The 16,725-nt window shown below is 40.7% G+C and overlaps 1 protein-coding gene and 1 long non-coding RNA gene across 3 annotated transcripts in view; one reads left to right on the top strand and one right to left on the bottom strand.

Annotated features, from left to right (window-relative positions):
- Window positions 1-16,725, bottom strand: part of LOC133653755 (uncharacterized) — a 29,680-nt gene that overhangs the window by 9,146 nt on the left and 3,809 nt on the right. Inside the window, exons 4-10 of one of the 2 annotated variants that reach the window (XM_062053411.1) lie at window positions 15,704-15,862; window positions 12,067-12,138; window positions 10,886-11,980; window positions 10,695-10,808; window positions 7,456-7,493; window positions 6,203-7,373; window positions 2,247-2,394 (exon numbers count right to left, since the gene is read on the bottom strand). In XM_062053411.1, the coding sequence (XP_061909395.1) occupies window positions 2,247-2,394; window positions 6,203-7,373; window positions 7,456-7,493; window positions 10,695-10,808; window positions 10,886-11,980; window positions 12,067-12,138; window positions 15,704-15,862 (2,797 nt within the window). Of the gene's footprint in view, window positions 1-2,237; window positions 2,395-6,202; window positions 7,374-7,455; window positions 7,494-10,694; window positions 10,809-10,885; window positions 11,981-12,066; window positions 12,139-15,703; window positions 15,863-16,725 lie in introns of both variants that reach the window. The other variant, XM_062053412.1, reaches the window with a different exon arrangement.
- LOC133653757 (uncharacterized) lies at window positions 9,879-16,196 on the top strand. The gene is made up of 4 exons (XR_009826770.1): window positions 9,879-10,153; window positions 11,678-11,909; window positions 15,116-15,258; window positions 15,453-16,196. It is a non-coding gene; the product is annotated as an uncharacterized LOC133653757 (long non-coding RNA).

The following is a 16,725-nucleotide window of genomic DNA, read 5'->3' as shown; positions in this document are numbered from 1 at the left end:
GGCTTAATAGTATAGCGTCCTCCTGCGGTTGGAAGCAGTACTATTACTTTACCAGTACTACTATTTGTTAACACTGTACTGTTCTTCCTAAGTCAGTACACCTCCAAACAGATTTACAAACTCTTGATGACTTGACTATGTGAAATGTCAATGAAATGTTACTTGGGCTGTTAGTGTAAATACATATTTTGTGTTTACTGTTTCCATGACAGAAGAATTAGTCTCACAGTAAACAAGGGTTTGTGCTGAGCTCTTATCTCATTAAGTGCTTACCACTTACTTTTTCTTTTTTAACATATGTCACAGCAAACTTCCTGGAGTGAAGTGAAGTCATTAAAGTAAAGACGGATGAAAACGTTTTTCTCAGATTTTTATTCAATAGGTGTAGCTGCTGACAGAAGCAACATCCATCCATCCATTTTCTACCGCTTGTCCCTTTTGGGGTGCTGGAGCCTATCTCAGCTACAATCGGGCGGAAGGCAGGGTACAGCCTGGACAACATGTATATTTGTTATATCATTTCATAGTTGGTGAGGATAAACCATGAATGGATTTACGTGGACCCCGACTTAAACAAGTTGAAAAACTTATTCGGGTGTTACCATTTAGTGGTAAATTGTATGGAATATGTACTGTACTGTGCAATCTACTAATTAAAGTTTCAATCAATCATTTAATCAAATAAATACAGTTCATAAATATAAGTTCATATTATACACTTTGATTGATTGATTGAAACTTGTATTAGTAGATTGCACAGTGAAGTACATATTCCGTACAATTGACCACTAAATGGTAACACCAGAATAAGTTTTTCAACTTGTTAAAGTTGATTAATCAATTCATGGTAAACATAACACATAATGTGATTAAAAAGTTATTTCCTTGGGTTAATTCATGCAACTTTATGTTAACTTTATTTTTGTTACAAAACCCATGTAAATTGGAGGGGAATCATAATTTTTGTTCCAGTTTGGTCACATTGTTGGGGGGACAATTAATGTGTGACGGAATTAAGGAAGCAGCATGAGACAACACGTGTTGTTAATAATAACGGATTGTTAATAATCAAATGTAAACAATCAAATGCAGATACTTTTTCTTATGCCTTCTGATCTCTCTCTCTCTCTATGCCCACTACTTGCTGTCCATATCCTACCAAGTCAGACCTACACTGTTCCAATATCCATTTCTCTGTTCTCAATTGTTGATGACTTATGATAACAACCAAACCTACCCCCCCCCCCCGCCCCCCCCACCCCGGATTGTAAATAATGTAAATAATTCAATGTGATTATCTTGTGTGATGACTGTATTATGATGATAGTATATATCTGATAGTATATATCTGTATTATGAATCAATTTAAGGGGACCCCGACTTAAACAAGTTGAAAAACTTATTCGGGTGTTACCATTTAGTGGTCAATTGTACAGAATATGTACTACACTGTGCAACCTACTAATAAAAGTCTCAATCAATCAATCAATGATCGAGAAGACTTAATGGAGTCTAGGATTGAAAATAAACTTTATTCCCTTGAAGTTTATGAGGCCAATGAGGTATGATTCTTTCTGTGAAATCAATGTGGTTTCTTTTATTGGATGTCGGACTAATTGTAAGTTCTGTTTTCTTATTTTATTAGTTCTGAGGGCATTATATTTGGCATCATTGGTAACGTGAAGAAGGCATGGCTGAAATAAATGTCTTGAGCCTTGATTAAGACCTCTGAGGGAGTAAAATATGTCACAGCAAACTTCCTGGAGTGAAGTGATGTCATTAAAGTAAAGATGGATGAACACGTTTTTCTCAGATTTTTATTCAATGGGACATGTTTCACTACATTAGACCAAATGGGTGTCACAGACTGGGACCCACAGTCTGTATAAGTGAATTAGAATAAACATTAAGTATTAAATAATGACACTACTGGCTGGATTTCAACTGATCAATTCCTACATGTCATAAACGTCAGCAGTTACCTGCTTGAGGTAGAAACAGTAACTTTACAAAAACAAAAGACCAATCACAAGTCAGATTGTTTTTAATGCTGCGCTGAAAAGCAGCTTAACAGTGTAGTGAGCAGATATTAAAGATACACCGAAGGCTGACAGAATGAGGAAAAGAAACAAATGTGCCTTAAACATCAATTGACGGATGTTCAAATGAATACAGACAAGAACACTAATGCAAACGCACACAGATTTTACTAGAGTACTTTATGTTGTGATCCTGACCTCACTCACAGTTGGATTCAGCGGCCGTACTCGCCGTTTTCTGGTCTTTGTGTCGAAGGAATTTGCTCCGGTTGGACGTTTGTCTCGGGGTAGAACGAAACGGACGAGCAAAGCAGAAGGTCAGTGTGCTGCTGGAGCTGCAGTCGTAACTTACATCCTGGTCGGCGAGACACAAATTAACAATAGATAAAATGTTATCAGTCGTGAACAGATCAAAATTAGGTATTTTTCCAAATGAATACAAAGGGATATGTGTATTTTTAGGGAGGGGTGTCATTATATATTATATATATTATATATATCATTAGGTTTGAAGAACAGGAGGGGCATAGCCCCCAGGAACCTCCAGGAAACCTGAAGCTTTTTGAACTTGCAAGATCTTTTCCTCACAACTTTTTGGCACTTTGTTAGATTTACACAACAAACACTGAATACATCTAAATGGTTGAACGTGGAAGTGTAAAAAAGCTTCAGTCATCTTTAGTAAGCATGAGATGGTCCAAACACATAAGGACTGTGTTGTTGCATGGAAAAGCTTGCAGACAACTTGCAAATCGGGAAACGTTGCACAGGTGATAGCAGTGTAAACTAACTTGCACAGCACTACAGAGTTGACCTGAAAACAGAGGAGGTTCTGGTAGAAAGAAACTTTCTTGCCTAGAAAAAAAGGGCTGGATGTCCACCCAATGATAAGTTGTCTGTGCACAACATATTTGATTCAGAATTGCTGCACTTGCAATATTTTTTTGCTTACAACCTGTTGTAACTGTATTAGAACTACACATAAAATACATCGAAATGGTTGAAAAGCAATATTGTTAGTTTCCTGTTATTACTGTAATGGTAAATTAAGGCACTAAGGCAGGTGTCAAATTCAAGGCCCACAGGCCATACCTGGCAAGTAGGGATGGGTGATATGGACTATCACATTAACCTGCCATTTATGGTGAAAACAATCAAAGTGAAGATAAAAACACCCATAGAGCTCCACTTTTTTGACTATGAGTCCGTCAGTGCCTTCCAGTCTTCAGACCCCCAAAACACTACTCTATAATAACCCCTAAGCCTAAGGCTATTAAACCAAATAAATTAGGTATAAGTAGCACACCTATACTGCAAAGCAGTAGTAGTGTGATTTGCTTATCATACGGTATGGAAGTTATTTTTCTGTCAGCAATATTATAGACAACATTATTATGAGTTTTATTTTGCAAATCAATCAGATAGTGTTTTGATGCAACTTCAGTGTGAACTCTCCTGCGCTCCGGTCAAATAATGGCATATAATGATGACGTTTTTGATAAGCGTCATCATTATTCACCAAAATAGACTGATACAAAATAAATACTTGACAAATTAACAGGCAAAAATATTGTTTTAGGAACTCACGTCAATCAATTTTCCACCACTGGTCGCGAACACACTCTTCAGAGCAGACATCGAGGCAAATGTCCCCAAAACTGTGCGAGACTTCTTCTTTCACAATCTTCTCCACGATTCAGAAAATGTTGACTTTGATTGCACAGAATCCTTGAAATTGCCACAAACGCGCCAGGACTGAGAAGACTAGAATCAAAGCATGTTTACTTCCGGGTTTATATCCATAAATACTGCAGGAAGTGCGACGTCATGACGCTATGTCTTTATTCGGGTCAGTATGGATTCACATTGGAGTCTGAACCCACTTCTTTGTAGAGTGAACGACCACATAAAAAGATCAGATTTGAATAAAAACAAAAACCGAATTGGACATCCTACCATGCAATGTTGTGAACGCACGGAACGTAGCTTTAATGCTGCTGCAATCTAGCTCGACCTTTTCACTGTTCAGTGAAAACGTGGACTGGTTTTTCAGTATAGTAATGCTGGCGTTACTGGTAGAACAGATTGGATTAGATAATAAGCGCTGACAAAGGGTCTTCAAGTGATTTATAATCATAGTGAATAATAAGAGGTTAAATTTTTTTTTTAAACTAATAAACTCACCCCTATAATAGGCCTAACAACGCCAATGCTATTGGGCCACAACAATATTAAAAGCTTCGACCCTCCAGACTGGAAGCCGAAGCCTGTAGCTCATAAAATACCTCGATCAGGGGCGTAAGCACTAAATTCTGGCCTGTCATACACAAGACTCCTAAAGGGCCCCTCAACCCTAACGTCACCGCACCATACACACAAATTGGTATGTTTACATGCACTCTAATATTAATCATTGCATGCATTTGTTTGAAATTAGCTTTTTAAAACACATATAAAACCTTACTTGGGTTTTTGACTATTTAAATATGGGATTAACATGTCTAGAACATACGTAAATGCACCCCCTAAATAATTTGGTTATGTATAAAAAAAAATGCTGTTTAAGTAAAAAGTGCCAACAATTTCAATATAAAGTGTACAGAATAGGAATTTCTAAAGCCATATACAGTAACCTGTCATTATTCAATTAAATATACTGTAATTATAAATCTGTTAAATATAAATAAACTTTATAAAGCTGATTCACTTAAGATTGTCTGTGGATACGAATAATAACAATATATTAGTACTATAATGATCTTTAAAACCTACGGACACCACTGTCTCTACCTTTAATCAAGGGTCTTTGAATGCAACACAGTTTTTGGCAAACATAACTCTCTCCGATGCTGCCACAGATAGATTTATTATATTTTTACCTTTCTTTTATCACTTGATCCAAGGTCCAAAATGTTGGTGCTGTGTGTGAATGCTTAAAGGTGAGCTTTGATGGCATTATGACGTCTGTGTTGAGTGAAATGGTGCAAGTTTGGTTTACCGCTTACAGGTGGAACGAACCATTTTATACTTTTGATAAAGGTGTAGGTTGTTACTAGTTAGACATTCTTAATTTGTCATTATTGATATCTCTCTCTCTCTCATTCTGTCTCTCTCTCTCCCTCCTCCCCTCATTTTCCCTTTCCCTCTCCCTGGGCATTTGACTACATTTTCATAATGATCAATTAAATACAGTTTGATAGAATTTTTAAAACAATTTAGATTTGTTTTTACTTCTTATATTTAATGGGATGTGGACAATTTATCTGAATGTTCCAAAATCCTCTTTCAGTTCCAGTGTTATATTGAGAAGGTTAATGCTGTTCAAAATGAAGTGGGACATAGTTGAGGTCTACATAAATGTAGCTTAACTTTCAGTAGGTGACATTATGTTGTCCTTCTTCAGGCTACAAATTAGTTGTCCACACCAACACATATATTACAAAAAACATCTCCATCTACACATGTGGTGTTTCAAAACAATTTCTGTCCACATTAAAATACATTCACAAACACATTTAAAATCAGCACAACTTAAATCACCCCGGCATGTTATAACGCCAGCCTGCTGTTGCACAGAATGAAACCAACATTCGTCTGTAAATAACCTCAATGATCTGTTGTTAAATAAGGCTTAAAACAATGAGATAATGTAGCACATGTATTATTAGATGAAATGCAAATATAATTTCATATATTATGAAGTTTTACTTGAATTCACCACGTTTTGTTTTTTTTAAATAGTTTTTTATATTATATTATATTATATTATATTATATTATAGTATTTCTAAGTGAAATTTACCAGCGAGCACACCAGTCAGAGTGTTCTTACTCATCTTTGCACTGACCTATGCATTGACCTTATCACCGACCTTATAACAACCTGTGCAGTGCGCTCAGATTGAAATGTGCGATTAATCTGTGTTTATACATGATTAATGCAATAATGTGATTAATTACATGAGGTAAAGTGTCAAAATTGACATCCTGAATTATTTAAAATAATTGTGTGGACATGGTTTTACTCAACAGCCCCTCTGCTGGTTGCAGACAAGTACTGCGCTATATTTGACCTCATCCTTCATGGTGTGATTATTTGACAATTAATTAAAACAGATTAATTAGACATAACATACAATCACTTGTTCCGCTCCTTCCACTTACGTCTGCAATGAGGGAGCTCAGGCTGTGTGTGACTCCGTTATTCTCAGTGCTTTCTTTCTCTTTCTGCTGGGCAGCGAGGACATCTTCCTTCTGCTTCATGAACCTGTGATTGACGATTCTTGTTACGCTGTCACTCCTCGACAGCGAGGCCGCAGAAGGCCTCACGGGAACACGCTCCAGGCTGCTTTTCGTCTTCTGGCCCGACCCCGGTACCGTTTTTTCTGCCCGGCAGCTCACTCTACGCAGGAACTCTGTGACCAGACCCCCTGCGGACCTGTTGGGGGGCTTGAGGCTCTGACGCGGAGGCTCACAGAGAGGAGGACTGCGGTTCTGTCCAGCAGCAGCTCTGGGACTAGTTTGGCGGGCCAACACAAGCCTGGACTGGCTCTGATGAAACCCATTTGACATTCGATCCCGCGAGGCAGATGCAGATGAGGAGCTCAAAGTAGAGGACGCCCCAAATGCAGACTGACTTCGGCACAATTTAGGGGACGAGGTAGACAGCTTGGGCCTCTCGGTTCTGCTTGTCAGTCTGTCCAGTGAGGTGGAGATATGACGAGAGCGCGGCGACACCAAAGAGGAGTTGACCGCCCGTGAGGCACTGTTTCTCACTGTGGTGGGTACTGGTCCTTCTGTCTGCAGGCCAACACTCACCATCTGTGGCGTCAATTGGGTCTGCGTACCAGAACAGGCCACATCCACCCCTTGTCCCACTGATCTTGTTCTGTTCTGCACCAGTGAGCTGCTGTGACCCTCCTGCCTCTGACCCGCCGCCATCTCTTTCATGTCGTCGCTCAGGTTTGCCAAGGAGCCAACACAGAGTGACGAAAAGGAGGTCAGCGGTGTGCACCAGGGAGACTGCGTGTCCACAGACTCTCGGTCACTCTCTGAGCTTTGTTTTATCTGAGCCAGCTGGACTCTGCGCTTTGACGGGGGGCTGTAGTAAATGCGGAGGGTTGACTTCTCTGGAGCAGTATGACTCCTCTCCGTAGACATCTGCTCAAAGTTAAGATCTGGGAAGCTAAGCGGCATGATTAGATGGTCCCAAGTCTTAACCGGGTCCTCCCGGTCTAGTTGGGCAGCCTGCTGGCTCAGATAACACCAGTCCTTCCTCTTGCAGGTATGTGGAAAAAGATGACGCTGAAGTCTTTGTCTTATTGAACTGCACTGTCTGTTAACACAAAAGTGGGGGAACCAGTGAACTTCCACTTCCCAAACCTCATCGACAAGATGGAAATGTACAAAACACTAACCTGTCCGCATCAGAGGGTCTTTTATCATTGACAGCACACTTAGCATGAAAAAAAAAAAAGATTGTTACTGAGCATGTAACTGCAGAGTGTTCAGCTCCACCTTTTCGCTATCTTAACATTCTGGGAGTAACAAAAAGCGTGATCATTGACTTAGATTGGTCAAATCTAGTCTGGTCTTTTTAGACGAGAACTGACCAATATAAGTCTATTATAAAGGTTTGTGTCACAGTACTGCTTTTTGTTACTACAATAAATCTAGTCTAAAAAGAAAAGTCTCTCAGCGTTAACTGATGAAGCCTGCTGAAACGTCTTCTAGAACAGTGGTCCCCAACCACCGGTCCGGGGACCGGTACCGGTCCGTGACGCATTTACTACCGGGCCGCAGAGAAACATTAAATAATTGATAAACGACTGCATTTTCTCCAACTTAACTTCCGCCTGGCCATTTGTGACATGATACAATGCACATTAATGGAAATATAAAATATAAATGGGACAGATTGTAGCCTTTTTTGATTGATTGATTGATTGAGACTTTTTTTAGTAGGTTGCACAGTGAAGTACATATTCCGTACAATTGACCACTAAATGGTAACACCCGAATAAGTTTTTCAACTTGTTTAAGTCGGGGTCCACTTAAATTGATTCATGATACAGATATATACTATCATATATACTATCATCATAATACAGTCATCACACAAGATAATCACAATGAATTATTTACATTATTTACAATCAGGGGTGTGGAGGGGGGGGGGGGGGGGTTAGGATATGGACATCAAGTCGAAGCCGAAGGCGGATTTCCATCTGCATCTCATTGCAAGCCCAGGGCTCCCACTAATTCAGCGTCATAGTGAGTTGTACTTTTCATGCAGTTATTTTTGTTGTGTTTATCTGGCACAAGTGGAAAGCCGGTCCCTGAAAAATAATGCCTACATTAAACCGGTCTGTGGTGCAAAAAATGTTGGGGACCACTGTTCTAGAACAAACTGAACAGTCCAGTTGTGATCGATTGAATGTCCTAAGAATACAATGACCTGGATGAATGAACATGTAATCAAAAGCAGTACGGTGAAGCAAACACCAAACCTTGTTCAACTTTACAATGTCTTAACATCAGCATACTAAGTTGTGCAATGCTTTGTTTGCTGTTTCCTCTTCATAAACTTGTAGAGGCGAAAGAAGGATTACTAAGGAGGGAGTGACATCACCTGCACTTTTTCAAAAGGCCTTTCAGGCACCTACACTTCTTGATGTCCAAAAAAATTTAACGCTATTGAATGGAGACAAGTCAAGGCGGACAACCGCAGCTCAGACTGAAGCTCGTCCCTGTAGCTCATTGATTGGCCTTTTTGCCAAACTGACACTGATTGACAGCATGCAGTAGCTGACCAATCAGCAGTCAGATGCAAGATAATAGCGAGTCAAAATATTTGTGATAAAAATGATTGAAAAATGTTGGTGAGTGAGATCATAAACTTTTTCAAACACTGCTTTTGTAGTATTACAAGTGTAGTTATATCGAACCAGGAAGAGAGCAGGTTATGGCCATCGAGATTTTTTTTTTAAACTCTATACACGCCACCTTTGATACGACAAACACCTTTGAGAAGCAAAAACAGCTTGTAGAAGTGTACTTTATCCATCCATCCATTCATTTTCTACCACGTGTACCTCTCGGGGTCACGGAAAGCGGGGTACACCCTGGACATGTCGCCACCTCATCACAGGGCCAACACAGATAGACAGACAACATTCACACTGCCTTCACACAGTAGGGCAAATTTAGTGTTGCCAATCAACCTATCGCCAGGTGCATGTCTTTGGAGGTGGGAGGAAGCCAGAGTACCCGTAAGGAACCCCCGCAGTCACAGGGAGAACATGCAACTCCACACAAAGACCCTGAGCCCGTGAATCGAATCCAGGACCTTTCTTATTGTGAGGCACTTGCCCTAACCACTGTGCTGCCCACATGGTGCTTAATATGAAATTTAATACCGGACCTCACAGCCTCATCTCCTCAGACTAGAATAAAATAGTTGCAGAGTCCAAAATGGTATTCTTTATTCTTATTTCCTTTTTTTCCACTATCCTTTATGTTGCACTCCAATAAATAAATAATTGATCATGTATGCTTAATAACATGCATCTAATTCTTCAAGCCAGACCATCTATAGTAAAGCCAACTGTGTCCCCCACTTCGAAAATCAAAATTTTGTCCGTGCAGAATTCAGCTAGCTTGTTGCCAATGCTGTATGAATTCTGCCGGAGGCCTTCTGAATCAACATTATAGCAGCGGCTGTGCAGTGTAAACGACCGGAGAACATTCAGTTGATAGCCAATAAGATCAAGATTTGTTGACCGTAGCCCATCTAGGTATCCTTATGTTAAATGTGACTGTGATTGGTGAGTATCCAATCACAAGTTGTGATTTGCGAAAGCAGGAAGTGGCACCGGAGCCATACAGAGAAATCACCAAGATGAAGGAGAGCAAAACGTTCATTAGGTGGCAGATATATATTTGCAAGGCCATTTTCAAGAAGAATATTTAAAGAGAAATTAAATCTTGTGAGATGAGGTCGACCGATCCTGGAAGCGAGCTAAGCTGAAATGGTCTGTCTGCCACTTCCACTCGAATCAACCAACCACGAGCGGTACCACTGGCTTATACGGCATCGGATGGGTGCTACATATTGTGAGTTCAAATATTTTATTTATTTACGTTCAATATGTTTTTTACAATTATTAAAATTTTGACAGTGCCACGTAAAATATGTTTTAATTGCTGATACTGGTTTATAGATTTTTAAATGCGCAGAAAAATAGCCCATTTGTACACTGTTGAGGTGGTTCAATACGTAGTTGTGCGCAAGTGTGTTTCTGTATAGTATTTCTCCAGCCGTGGTCATGCGGTGACCCATATTATGGTATTTTGAGAGGTATTTATTGAAGTCGGACTAAGCAGGCCATCACTGAAGGCATAGGTGGGAAACACACTGCATTAGCATTTAAAATAGTTTTGAACAAGAGAACAAGGTTTTCTGTGTGTTTTCTACTCAGCGGATTGTGTTTGAATGCTCCTGGCCTGCTTGGCCGCAGCTACTACACGAGATTAGCCCCAATACGCTGGCAGGAGTCCCTTGGTGGTGCTTGTTGAACCGTCAAGAGGGCTCCCAGCCAGAGACAGATCACCAGCAGGACATCCCGCTGTGTTCTACAGTACAGAAAACCCTCACCTCGGCTGCTGCCTTGCGAACCACTCTGGCCTTGCTGTCAAGCATTTCCTCCTGGAGCTCAGCACTGAGGCTTTCCAACAAACCCCGCAACACAGTAAAGGTTTTCACTTGAGCCTGGATCAAATAATTTCACATATGGCAGAGCTTAAGAACATTTAATGGTAAAAGTCTGGTAGTGGGTCTTCATTTACCTCTTTTCCTTCTTGACACCACTGTTGAAGAATCCACAGAATCTGCATGGACAATTGCATTTTGGGCTCTTTGCAGCTGTGGACCAGGTCAGATTTGGATGGTGACCCTTTCAGTCTTGGTTCTGACCTCTCCAGCTCCGCAGCGTGGAGATCTTGAACATACTCCTGCTTTCTACGTATGTCTCCATAGCAGTCCTGAACTTCCTTGTGAGACGAGTTGTTGTCAGTTACAAGCACCTCCATCCTTGTGATAAAAGCTTGCAGCATGGCCTGTAGTAGTTTCAGTGCCTCGTTCAAAGGCCCTGGGAAGAATAACGTCTGTGATGGCGGTAAACCATTTGAACTGCCGTCTGTTGGTGAGGTAAGCGCACAAGAGGGAGATGAACAATGGCCCTTTTTGGATGGAGTCATCATGAGCTGGATTGCAGAACTAAAAACGCAGGCATGATCCCTCAGAGCAACGAGAGCTGTAAAATTGTTTGCAGTAATTCCTTTCAGGTCGCTGTCTGGTGTTTGGTTGCTGACGCTCTCTGATGGATCCCACTCGCCACCTACAGGACCTTCTCTGGTGATGTGACAAGAAGGAATCTGTCCTTCAGGCTGTGATTCATGACTACAGAGTGAAGATGTCTCCACTAAACTTGCCTTTTCGTCCTGCTCCTTCTCATGCACTACACTTCTCATCCTCTGACATCTTTGCTTTCTGTTCTTCCTCAGAGTAGAAGGTGACAGATGTTCCTCCAAAACATTCCTATTCCCCTCCTCATCCACTTCTCCTTCTTTCTCTCTCAGGTCGTTCATTTCTGCTCGCAGCCCACGATTCTCCACCTCCAGCTCTACGATGCGGCGACTCAGAAGCATCGCCTCCTCTTCCACCAGTTTCAAGTGAACTTTGACCTCCGCTTCCCTGGCATGGGCGGACCTTTGTTTGCCTTCAGATGACTGGGCGCCCTCTATGTCACCGTACACTGAATGGTACCTGGCCAGCTGCTCGTGCATGGCCTCACTCTCTGATACCAACTTGGTGAGCTTCTTGCACATGACAGCCAATTCTTCTTTGGCAAAGTGGAGTTGGCACTTGAGGTCATTGTCATCCTGCAGTGAAAGAACAATTACTGTAATATACTTAGCACTCCCACAGGTCTGCAGCCATACTTGAACAAGATAAGAAGAACGCAAACCTCCAGCTGTTGAGAGATCCTCCTCTCGGCTTTATTAGGTGCTGGTCTGATGCTTCTCTTCTTCAAACAGCTCTGGGAAATTAAACAAAACAAACTAATTATATTAAAAAAAACAATACTCAGCACGGAAAATGCTTGTAGCTCATGAAGGACAGATGTGCAGGACTTCTCATTTTAAAATTAGAAGAATAAAGGTGCAAATTCATTTAGGGATGGGTACCGAATTCGGTACGTTTATAGGTATCAACCGAATTCTGTTACTACTACCAAGTAACGTAAAATCAAATGCTTGATCGATATATTGATAGATCGATCAATTTATATTCCAAAATTTCAAGTTAATTGATCTGTGCTGGACAAGTTTGACTTCCGAAAGATTGGTATCAATCCAAAATCGTTTTAATAGGTAATTGATAAATTTGATCAATACTAGAAATAGGAAAACATTTTATTTAAATCGGCAGACTTTATATAAAGTCTAGAACTTTTTTTGAGAATGACGTAAAATGCTAAGTCTTTTATTTTGCCCGTCTGTGGCGTCATAAACATAAAAATGGCGGATCGCCAGTCGCTATGATGGTTGAGAAAGGTCACAACGAACGCACACACCACAAAATATATCATAAATTACAATCAAAAAGCTGTCAAATACAGCACGGTTGCAAACGCCACAACAAATACAAACGACACAACACAGTAATTTAAAGCTGCAACACAACTTTAAGCCACAAAAGACGGGACCGCTACATCGGAAGTGACAGCCAAGCAAGTTAGGCAACTCTGGAACACAACAGCAGGACAGCCAAGGATAAGTCATTTTATCAGAAAGAAAGAAATACAAGAGATGGATCAAGGAGGCTATGGAAATTAGGATGCTGGGACCCAACATCATCAACAGGGATGAGGGGGCAAACATGCTTCCGCACACCTGACACGCTGGCCCATCATCGGCAACACCAGGGCGGAGAACGAATACTGTATGGCCGGGTCGGGGAACTTCTACTGTTAAAATGTTGGTTACTGTAAGTTTATTGAACATTTCTTGAAGTGTTTGATGTAAGAGAACAGTAAAGTGTTGGTTGTACTCTATTCAAATAGGATGTGAATGCATTGGCCATTATTTGTTGTTTACTTACTTGTTTGTATCCATAATTCATTTACACATATTTTCCATAAAATAAATAACAGGAATATAGGAAACTTCACTGGCAGTGCCCAGTATCCAGTATTTATTTGACATTCACACTATTTTTTTTTGCAGAAAAGTTACTGAATCAATTTCAACTCACTGAATCACATTGAATCGAATCATTCTAAAAAAATGACATTGTCCCTGAATCGTATCAGCAATCACAAATATCAAGTCGAATCAAACTGTTGTTAAAACAAATCATTACACCCCTAAATGGTACCATATTTTGAGAACTTTGCTGCACATGATGTCATGTCCTGTTGCAGACTCCGGCTCACTCAAGCACTTGGCGAGCAAACAGGCATATTTGTAGTGAACTAGGTAGTGTTGATAATTTCCATGCTAACAATGTACAGCTCCACTCTTCACGATGCGCTAGCTCAATGCAAATTTACATAGGTATTACATATACATGCTACTGATTGGCATCAGTAATTTTAAATAGATTTCAACACCTCTAAATTTGGTACTGAAAACTACGACTGAGATGCACGTTAGAATCAAACAGCTGGTATGTATTGTTTGCCAGGGGATTACAGATGAAAACTAGCCTTCTGGCAAATTCTGGCTTTTGTAACCATGTGCAGTCATGTGTTTCATGAAATTGTATTGTCCCCTTTGAAATAAACTAATCTTAATCTTAATAAATACAATACTTACAGTACAAACATTTTGTATGGCTCAACAAAAGTCAAGACGGCACATTTATCTTAATGGAAAAAACTACTAGGAAAAACTGAAATGAATGCATACTTGCAAATGAGGCTCGGAAGTCAGAAAAGATATAACAGCTGGACAGCACTGTTATGATGATCAGCTCCTAAACATATATTTTATTATTAAACTAGTTAAAATGTATTACCCCAAGAACACACACAATTATACAAAAAATAGGTACTGTATATACTGGTATCAACTCCCAAGTACCAGGAATTGGCACTGCATCGGTTCAAATAGGTACAGGAATTCATTTTCAGCTTTTCAGATCACTGTGGCACCAGAGGAACCATCCATCCCTGAGAAACAAAACTATCACCGGGAAGCAACCTGCAAACTTACATACATGCGAACAAACAATCGAGCTCAAGTCACTAAATATTTGTAAAAACATCAAACCTTAGGATGGACTGAGGTTTGTCATAGTTTTAAAGTTAAAGTTAAAGTTAAAGTACCAATGATTGTCACACACACACTAGGTGTGGTGAAATTTGTCCTCTGCATTTGACCCATCCCCTTGTTCACCCCCTGGGAGGTGAGGGGAGCAGTGGGCAGCAGCGGTGCCGCGCCTGGGAATCATTTTGGTGATTTAACCCCCAATTCCAACCCTTGGTGCTGAGTGCCAAGCAGGGAGGTAATGGGTCCCATTTTTTTATAGTCTTTGGTATGACTCGGCCGGGGTTTGAACTCACAACCTACCGATCTCAAGGCGGACACTCTAACCACTAGGCCACTGAGTAGGATAGTTTTAGATTTCCATCATGATTGATAGAAATAAGTGCAAGCCAGTTGGAAGGGAGTGACTTAATGTTGAATTCGAAACATGTGAGGAATGCCAGCAGCGTCTGTCGCCCACAATAGTCTTACTGACCTGGGAGGGATCAGACTGCGTTTATAATAGTCACCATTAACAGGAAACAGAAGCTCTTTCAAGTCGAAATTCAATGCACTCTTGTTTTGACGTGACGTTTTGCATTGTTATTATCAGGTAAGTGCAACTGAACGTTTCTTTTGCAGCTCACTATAATGGCACTAACAGATTTACAGACATTTCAGGCACAGTGTAAGGGTCGCCAATCCTCCTTCCCTGTGTTTTAGGCTCTTGGATGAGGTAACCTAAGTGGATTTTCTCTGCCATAGGATCAAACTAGCAGCTGTCCCCAATGAAGGGACTAGACTGAGCACAGAATCCTGGATTAAACTAGACATGTGCCATCAGAGCGTACTCTCACCGACAACAAGGACAGAAGAAAACTGAAGGCTGACACTATGAGGGGCTGAAGGTACTTCTTTGGAAAAACACTTTCGTTGATGTTTGTAGGTCACTGTGTCGGCATGCCAACCGCCGCCTTGCTGGAAGCCATAATATATGCTGATCCCGATTTAGCCAGGCTTAAATGAAGCAAAAAAGCTCAGGTCTATTTTGGTAATCTCTCACTTGCTTCCACCCTCTACTCCTTTTTCTCTGTCTTCTCAGTGGAGGACGTCAGCTTTGCTCTGAGTACAGACTTCAGCATACCAGGCGGCTGCACCCCATCAAGACACCGGGCAGCTGCTAGCCCTGCCCTCCGCTCATATCAGGGTGTCGTCTGACGTCCTTGGGTTGAGGGGGACAGCTGGCTGGGATAGGCACAGCTGGGAGGGGTCACCATGATGGACATGCGAGTTGACCATTCTTAATGGTGACATATTTGGATCCAACACACTTATTTAGTTAAAAAGTCGCACCTCTCTGGCTTTTTCCAACTCAGCCTGCAAGACGTGCTTGGCCACATCCAGCTCCTGTGTCTTCTCTCGTAGCATTTCATTCTCCCAATCCAAGTGACTGTTCTTCTTCTGCACGCCCTCCAGCTCAGTATAGAGCCGCATCGACACACTCTTGGCAACCTGAAAGCAAAGCCAATGACAGAATGTTTTGCGCTCGCATTTATCACTTGTGTAAAATATTACAGGAGTTTAAAACATATTTAAAACATTTCCTTGTGGACTAGATAATATGTATTGGATATGCTTTGGTGTAAATTTCGCGTGTAAGTAACTTTTTTAACCCATTTTTGAGTCTGTCATATGTTCAATTCTGGAGATGTTACCAGATAGCAAACGATACCACGCTCCACCCTCTCCAAAAGTATTATCTTTTGAAATGTACACTGTTTAAATGTATACCTTGAAGTCGTCGCAGCTACTTTTTTTTCCTTCTTCATAAATAATAAACACATTGACCTGGTCACATCATTAGCATTATGTACACCAGCACACTCTCCGATCGATTCTGACTCTGCATTAAAAAAAGCTGCTTTAACGCATTAATGTCACTGCATGTCACACGTCTGTGTTAATGTGCGCATGCCACGATTATATGAAAATAATACTTTATCCTACCTTTTTTTGTTTTCAAAACCCTACAAACATAGGCATCCAAATTGTGTGCAAGCTATATTGGGGTTCACTATGTAAAGCGCTTTGAGTCACTAGAGAAAAGCACTATATAATTAACTTCACTTCATTTATAAGTCAGAAAAGACTAACTTAATCATACTTCTCCTTTAACATGTGTTAGTTGATGTTGATAACATTGACAAGGTAATTCCAGTGAGGCCCACTATGAGCACCAATGTACACATTAGTCAGATTTAGCAACTTACTCATAAAGGACAAATCAGACAAAAATGAAAAACAAGGATCATGATGAAGACCTAATGGATTTTCAAGCAGGATGTGCTCTAACACTCATGGATGATGCTTCTGAA

The sequence above is a fragment of the Entelurus aequoreus genome, linkage group LG07 (assembly GCF_033978785.1).
Source record: "Entelurus aequoreus isolate RoL-2023_Sb linkage group LG07, RoL_Eaeq_v1.1, whole genome shotgun sequence".
Lineage (NCBI taxonomy): Eukaryota > Metazoa > Chordata > Actinopteri > Syngnathiformes > Syngnathidae > Entelurus > Entelurus aequoreus.
Note: the sequence above shows the minus strand (reverse complement) of the source record. Positions and strands in the feature narration are given on the sequence as shown.